This window comes from Talpa europaea (assembly GCF_964194135.1).
Source record: "Talpa europaea genome assembly, chromosome: 6".
Taxonomy (NCBI): Eukaryota; Metazoa; Chordata; class Mammalia; order Eulipotyphla; family Talpidae; genus Talpa; species Talpa europaea.
Genome location: NC_140072.1, coordinates 39945753 through 39953831, shown reverse-complemented (window position 1 = coordinate 39953831; position 8079 = coordinate 39945753). Strand labels below are relative to the sequence as shown.

At 37.3% G+C, this 8079-nt stretch overlaps 1 protein-coding gene across 1 annotated transcript in view; it reads left to right on the top strand.

The window, feature by feature from the left end:
• Positions 1–215: 215 nt before the first annotated feature.
• The window catches only part of VWA3B (von Willebrand factor A domain containing 3B), a gene marked incomplete at both ends in the record, with an annotated part of 150230 nt that continues 142366 nt past the window's right edge, over positions 216–8079 (top strand). Inside the window, 2 exons of the mRNA XM_084235717.1 lie at positions 216–411; positions 7699–7793. Coding sequence (XP_084091843.1) covers positions 216–411; positions 7699–7793 — 291 coding nt within the window. The remainder of the gene's footprint in view (positions 412–7698; positions 7794–8079) is intronic.

The window sequence follows — 8079 nt, the reverse complement described above, 5'->3', positions numbered from 1 at the left end:
CTGATTTATAATTGTCCTTTTTTTCTTTGTTGTGTTTTGTACTGTTATTATTTTTTTACACTGATGTCTTATTTGGTTCCCCTATATTCCTGCTATAAGTGAAACCGCATGGATGTATTATTGGTGTGTGACTGTTTCCAAGTGTCCAGGAAGTCCGATTTTTATTGACAAGTGCCCTTACAGGAGCTCCTTGGGACGGAGATCCTGACTCAGAGATGGAGTGCTCAGGCTCATCTTCCACCACCTCTGAGCAGCAGCTGCAGAAGCCAGAAGAACTGAGCAACACGGAAACTGACTTGGCTGAGCAGAGCCTCGTCTCATCTGAGGAATGGCTTAAGCTACATGGACTTAAGAGCAACAAATTGACCTTGAAACAGATTTTGTCACAGATTGGATTCCCACATTGTGAAGGTATAGTATTCACAAAGTGACTCTAGCTGAAAACCCAGCCAGCACACTACCCTTTAGCCTGCACTAGGTTAAGTTGCTTCAAAAACAGATCTCAGAGCTTGTTTTGAGTTTACGTCCTTACTGATAAAAAATGTTTGTGCATGATAGTTGTACAATTGTACATAAAATCCACATATTAAATATTAGTAATACTTATTTTTTCTTCTTTTAAAGACCAAATTAAAAAAAAGAAGTTATTTGTATTTATCCATACCTCAAAGTCTATCTTGCTCATCCCCAGGAATGTAGATAACCCCTTTTTTGAGCTCATTGACTATGATAGTTGTGTGTAGTCAGGGAGAGTGTACTGTATTCCATTGTGGCTTTCTTTATGTTATGGCCCATCACTCAGAGCATACATATTTTGAGTGTTATTTCTTTTTGTTGTATTAGGCCATTAATCATAATAGTACCTATCTCTATCTCTTATGCCTTCTTTAATGGGAGGTCTGATTTGTATAAGTATAGCTGTTCCTGATTTTGTTTAATTCCTTTTATTTGTAGGATTGTCTTCCGGCCTTTAAGTCTGTGCTCTGTTGGTAACATGGATTTCTTGTAAAAAGCAGGTTGAGCTTTTGTTTTGAAATCCATTCAACCACTCTATACTTTTTTGACTGGTGCAATAGGGCCATTTACCTTAAAAATTATATACTTACCCACCCTGTTCCCCATCCCAGCCCAAAGCAATCTACTTTCTGTCTCTATATATTTGCTTGCTCTAGACATTCATGGAATCATATGTATGGTGCTCTTTTGTGAATGTTTTTTTTTCTTAGCATAATGTTCTTCAGGTCCATCCAAATCACACCATAACCTGTACTTTACTCCTTTTTATGACCAAATAATATAAGGAGGTGAATTGTTTGAATATACCACTATTTATTTATCTACTTATCAAACCAGTGATGGAGAGCTGATTCTTATTCTAACAGGTAGTCAGTTTGGCTGGACACAAACTCTAGATTCTGCCTCTCCTGCAAAATCAATGCTAATCTCACCAGGAAATTTCTTTCTGTCAGAATTGGTACCACTTCAATTTCTCCCTATTCTATATTGTTCTCTAGTACCTTCAAATAACTATTTTTATATTGTTCAACGTTCATCATTGTTTTCTGTGTAAGTTACTAATAAAAACTATTCCACCATTATTGGATCCAGAATTTACAATGCTTTACATCAATTTAATTAGTAATACAGCTGTCAAGTCTTCCATAGAATCATCTTCTTCATCTTCAAAACAAACAACAAACAACACCAACAAAAGCATCACTCTCTCCTGACTCCAGATAAATACCTAATGTAAAGGAAAATGCTATTGGTGATTTGAAGTTGCTCTATCAATGTCAGTTATGAAAAAGCATTAATGAATATGGAAACTATAATGTGAAAAGATTTATGCACTCCTATATTCATAGAGGCATTATTCCCAATAGCCAAGTCATGGAATCAACCTAAATGCCCATGACAAATGAGTGGATAAAGAAATTGTGGAATATATGCTCAATGGAATACTACTCGAGTATTTAAATAGATGAAATATTGAATTTTGGGACAAATGGATGAATCTTGAGGTGATTATGCTAAGTGAAATAATCAGAAAGTGAAAGACAGTTACTGGATCACTCATTTTCAGAATATAAATATAAAAGGAAAACTGACAAAACATAACAAAAATAATTCCTTGAAAAAAAATAATCCCTGTGAAGAATCTCCCCTTTCCACTACAATTTCAGTTAAGAAGATGAAATGTTGGAAATAGAAATTTCAAAGTTTGAGAGGTTTATTGAGTGAGACTATTGCTGATAAAATTTAAGTATCCCTTCTTTACTCTTTATTATTATGAGTATTGAATTTCAAGACTTGTCATTTTTGTCACACCTAGTGATTTGGGACCAAGCTAGCTAGAGAGGTTATAAAATTCAACCCTGATTTTTTTCTGACTTTCCGAAGTGACTGCTAGTCTGCCTCCCTAGAAAGACAGAGAAGAGAAAGTGCTGGATTCATGATTTTTTCTCCCATCTTTGGGATTTAACAATAAAAACAACAATAAAATGATTATCACGGTAAAAGCATCTTAAGATGAGACTTAGCTCATTTTCTATCCTGCCAAGCCAGTCTCTGAAGCCTTTCTGTGCCCTTCTGTAAGCTCCATGACAGAGCAGGAAACAGTTTAGAGCAGCGTTGTCAAAGGCCCAGTCCTATAAACATTGGGTCTAGCACACAGTAGGTGATTAGTAAGTGTTTGTATAATGGCTGTCGAACAACTGCACATACACTCTGGGAATAAAATCTGTGTCTTTGACATTCTGTATGCATATTTGGAATCTACTACTTGTTTCTTCAATTTGCTAATTTATTCAAAACACACTTTTTTATTTTTTTATTTTAACATTTATCATTTTTTAAATTTTTTAGACAATATTTGCTTCCCCCTACCCCCTCAGATTGAGTCCCCATAGAATTTCCTTCCCCAAGGCACCCGTCCATCATCACCACAGTCCCCTGTGCTCCTCCCTCCTTCCCTCTCATCCCTCTCCCTCCTCTTCCCCTGCAGGATGTCTCTGGTTTACAATTGTCTGTTTTTGCTTTGTTGTGTTTTGTACTGTTATTATTATTTTTTTTATACTGTTGTCTTATTTGGTTCCCCTATATTCCTGTTATAAGTGAAACCATACGATATTTTCCTTTTTCCTTCTGTCTTATTTCACTGAGCAAAGTTCCTTCTATTTCCATCCATGTTGCTGTGAATGGCATGAGTTTATCTTTTTTGATTGCTGAATAATATTCCATTTTGTATATATACCGCATCTTCTTGATCCAATCATCTATTTTGGGGGCATTTGGGTTGCTTCCAGGTTTTACCTATTGTAAATAGTGCTGCAATAAACATAGGAGTACTGTTGTTCTTTTTTTTCATCTTTTTTTTAAAGAGGCATGTATTTTTATTTATTTATTATTTGTTTGTTTATACATGCACTGGGTACAGTCAGAAGCGCGGGAGGGTGAGAGAATTCACCAGAGCCAGAGCAGGGTGCAGAGCAGGCAGGCAGAAGCACCGAAGTACACTGCTGAGGGGAGCAGCGGGTGGCAGGAGAGGTCTGTGCGCCATGTGGGACCCTCCTCCGGTGGCCGGGGAGCAGCCGGAGATCGAACCAGCAACGCAGAGGCTGCGGGCAGCTTCGCAACCCAGCGCTCAACCGCTGCGCCACTGGGGAGGCCCACTGGTGTTCTTTTAAATCACTGTTTTTGTGTCCTTTGGGTAGATCCCTAGGAGTAGAATTGCCAGGTTATATGGTATTTCCATTTTTAGTAGACTGGGGAAACTCCAGACAGCTTTCCACAGTGGTTGGACCAGTTTGCACTCCCACTAGCAAGGTAGGAGATTTTTCACCACATCCTCACCAACATTTGTTGTTGCTTTTTTTTTTTTTTTTTTTGATATGTGCCATTCTTACTGGTGTAAGGTGGTATCTCAGTGTGATTTTGATGTGCATTTCCCTGATGATAAGGGATGTTGAACATTTTTTCAGATGCCTGTTGGCCATTTGCATTTCCTCTTTGGAGAAATGTCTTTTGAGTTCTTTTGCCCATTTCTTGACTGGGTTGTTTATTTTGTTTTTGTTGAGCTGTGTGAGTTCTTTGTATATCTTTATGATCAGTCCCTTATCAGTTGAATGGAGTTCAAATATTTTTCCCCATCAGTGGGGTGTCTCTCTGTTTTGGATGATGTCTCTTTGGCTGTACGGAAGCTTTTCAGTTTGATGTAATCCCAGGTGTTTATCTTTGCCTTCACTATTACTGCTTTGGATGATGATTCTTTGCCGCAGACCAGCACAGCAGTGAACAATGAGGCCGTCTCAGGGTTGAGAGACTGAGCAGGGTGGTCAGGGATTCGGTGAAAGAAATGACAAACAGACACACTTCAAGAGAGAGTGTAAATCTGAGTGTAATTTTATTTGAGTTTGTGACCAGTATATATATGTTTTCTAAAAGCATAGGAACAGTGAACATCAATGAAATCAGCTTGCTCATAGGTTTAGCTTATCATTGACAGGGCAGTGATCTATGTCCGAAATACATCTGGACCTAGCCGCATTCCTAAGTAGACAGGCTATTAACTCTTTTGTTCTATATAATTATATTCTTGTTGTACTAACTACTACTACTACCTACTCATTTTTACTCATAATTAATTGTCATGGGTGAATATTTTTTATAATGCAGTTAGTATCAAAGGTACTAAAGTCAAGCACATAATAGAAAGATTATTAAACCAACAATTCTATTATAACACAGTGTTTAGTAATGTTTCATTTGGATTAGCCTAATTATTAAATTACGTATGTTTTTTAATTAGCAACCAATGACCAGAAAAAGGAAAGATTTTAGAAAGACAGTTGTAGCAGAATAAAGTTTGTGGGCCTTGAGAAAGCGAGATAAGGTTCCAGGTGGTCAGCATTTCTTTTAACCATCTTTGTGGCGGCTTCTGGTAGTCGTTATCTCTTGGCAGGCATTTGGCTTCTCTGCATCTTAGGGAGTTTGCTGTTCTCCCCCTGCGCGCATGGTTCCTTGCCCACGCTGGACCTCAGGGACCATGGCAACAGCCATTAGCCCTGAAGGTCACTGCAGGGGGAGGTGCAGCAATTCTTTAAAGATGTTTCTGAGATGTATATCTTGTAGTGTTTTACCTATATTTCCTTCTATATATTTTATGGTTTCAGGTCTTATGTCCAGTTATTTTATCCATTTTGAGTTGATTTTTGTGCATGGTGAGAGGTAGTGGTCTAGTTTCATTTTTTTGCACGTGGAGGTCCAATTTTCCCAGCACCATTTTTTGAACAAACTGTCCATGTTCCATTGCATATTCTTTGCTCCTTTGTCAAAGATTAGTTGTTCATATAAGTGTGGCTTTATTTCTGGGCTCTCTATGCAGTTCCATTGGTCTGTGTGCCTGTTTTGTTCCAATACCAAACTGTTTTAATTATTATGGCTTTGTAGTATAGCTTGAAGTTTGGAAGTGTGATACCTCCTTTCTCCTTTGTTTTCGTTAGCAGGGCTTTGGCTAGTCATGGTTTTTTGTGGTTCCATATGAATTTCATCAGTATTTGTTCTATTTCTTTGAAGAATGTCATTGGGATTTTTATTGGAATAGCATTGAATCTGTATATTGCTTTTGGGAAGATGGCCATTTTAATAATGTTGATTCTTCCAATCCATGAGCAGGGGATGTCTTTCCATTTCTTTGTGTCTTCTTCAATTTCTTTTAACATTGTTTTATAATTTTCTTTGTATGGGTCTTTCACCTCTTTTGTTATGCTTATTCCCAAGTATTTGATTTTTTTGGTTTCAATTATAAAAGGGATGGTTTTATTGATTTCTTCTTCAGATTTATTGTTTGTGTATAGGAAGGCTACTGATTTTTGTGTGCTGATTTTGTATCCTGCTACTTTACTGAACAGGCTGATTATTTTGAGTAGTTTTTCTGTGGAGTTTTTAGGGATTTCTATGTATATTATAATATCGTCTGCAAATAGTGATAGTTTTACTTCTTCTTTTCCTATTTGGATTCCTTGTATGTCTTTCTCTTGTCTTATTGCCCTGGCTAGGACCTCCTCCAGTATTATATTGAAGAGCAGTGGTGAAAGAGGACAACCTTGTCTTGTTCCTGATCATAAAGGAAAGGCCTTCAGCTTTTCATCATTGAGAATAATGTTGGCAGTGGGTTTGTCATATATGGCTTTTATCATGTTAAGGTATATTCCTTCTATCCCGAGAATTTCAAGGACCTTCATCACAAATGGATGTTGGGCTTCATCAAATGCTTTCTCAGCATCTATTGATATGATCATATGGTTTTTATTTTTCTTTTTGTTGATGTGTTGGATTACACTTATTGATTTTCGTATGTTGAACCATCCTTGTTCCCCTGGGATGAATCCCACTTGTTTGTGGTGCACCGTCCCTCTGATGCATTGTTGGATTCTGTTGGCAAGGATTTTGTAGAGGATTTTTGCATCAGTGTTCGTTAGGGAGATTGGCCTGTAATTTTCTTTCTTTGTGCCGTCTTTGTTTGGTTTTGGTATTAGTGTAATGTTGGCTTCGTAGAACGTTTTTGGTAGTATTCCTTCTTTGTCAATTTTTTGAAAGAGTTTGTGTAGGATAGGCACTAATTCACTGCTGAACATTTGGTGGAATTCATTTGTGAAGCCGTCTGGGCCTGGGCTTTTATTTTTGGGGAGTGCTTTGATTACTGCCTCAATTTCACTGCTTGTAATTGGTCTGTTTAGTTGTTCTATTTCTACTTTGTCCAGATTTGGATGATTATATCGTTCTAGGAATTTGTCCATCTCTTCTAGATTGTTGAATTTGTGTGCATATAAGTGTTCATAGTAATCTCTGATTATTCTTTTGATTTCTACCGAGTCTGTTGTGATTTTTCCTCTTTCATTTGTAATCTTATTTATATGTATTTTGTCCCATTTTTTTCTTTGTGAGCCTAGCTAGAGGTTTGTCTATTTTGTTTATTTTTTCAAAGAACCAACTTTTGGTTTCATTGATCTTTTGGATTATTTTTTTAAATTTCCAATTCATTTATTTCTGCTTTGATTTTTATTATTGCCTTTCTTCTACTGGCTTTAGGGTTTTTTTGTTGTTCTTTTTCTAGCTCTTTGAGATGTGAGATTAGGTTGTTTCTTTGAGTTCTTTCTTGTTTGTTGATGTGAACCTGTATTGCTATATATTTTCCTTTTATTACTGCTTTTGCTCCATCCCATACATTCTGGAATGTGGTGTCCTCCTTGTCGTTCAACTAAAAGTATTTTTTAATTTCTTCTTTCATCTCCTCATTAATCCACTGGTCTTCCAGTATCAAAACACACTTATTTTTTAAAATTCGGAAAACTAAGTCTAAATGCTGAATAAAAGTTTTCCGGAAGTAAAAACAACTTTTATGTTGTCTTTTAAACCTCTGACTTAATTATTCTGGACAAAAGAAACAGGAAATCAAGAAACAAACCCTGTTCTTCTTCTCTGTTCATTCATGCATTAAAGAATTATACAGGTCATAAAAATTGTATTTACCATAGCACCTAGGAATACTTCATTATTAAGAACAGAATATGAACCATCACATATATATGGTGTCACTGGAGATATAATTTGAATGGTGTCAGAGAAAAGCATTTTGAAATAAAACTAAGCAACATGGATAATGCATCATTTTGATTGCCTTTCTTTATAAAAATGCAGATTATGTGACTTCTCTGGGGAGACTTGTGGCATCCCGATACTCTGATGGCCTGTTTCAGAGGTTTTGCACAGTGGAGGATGGCAGAGTGTACAACGTAAGTCGGAGTCTGTCCAGGCACAGGCTCGGGGCCCCTGACTTGCTGCAGAGGAATGGCAGGTGGGTGGAGGGCTCCTAGTGCTTTGTTTGATGCAGAGGAGATGACACCACATCGGGTGTCATGGGGCTGGAGGTTTTCTTCTGTCGGTGAGGAGACTGATGAAAACTGTGGCCAACAAGCCAGGGAGGAAAGCTCTAAACCTGTTAGAGTACAGGAAGTTCTTGTCCGGAGATGAAACATTTACATATCAACACTTCTTAAGAATAAAAGCCTAGGGCCTCCC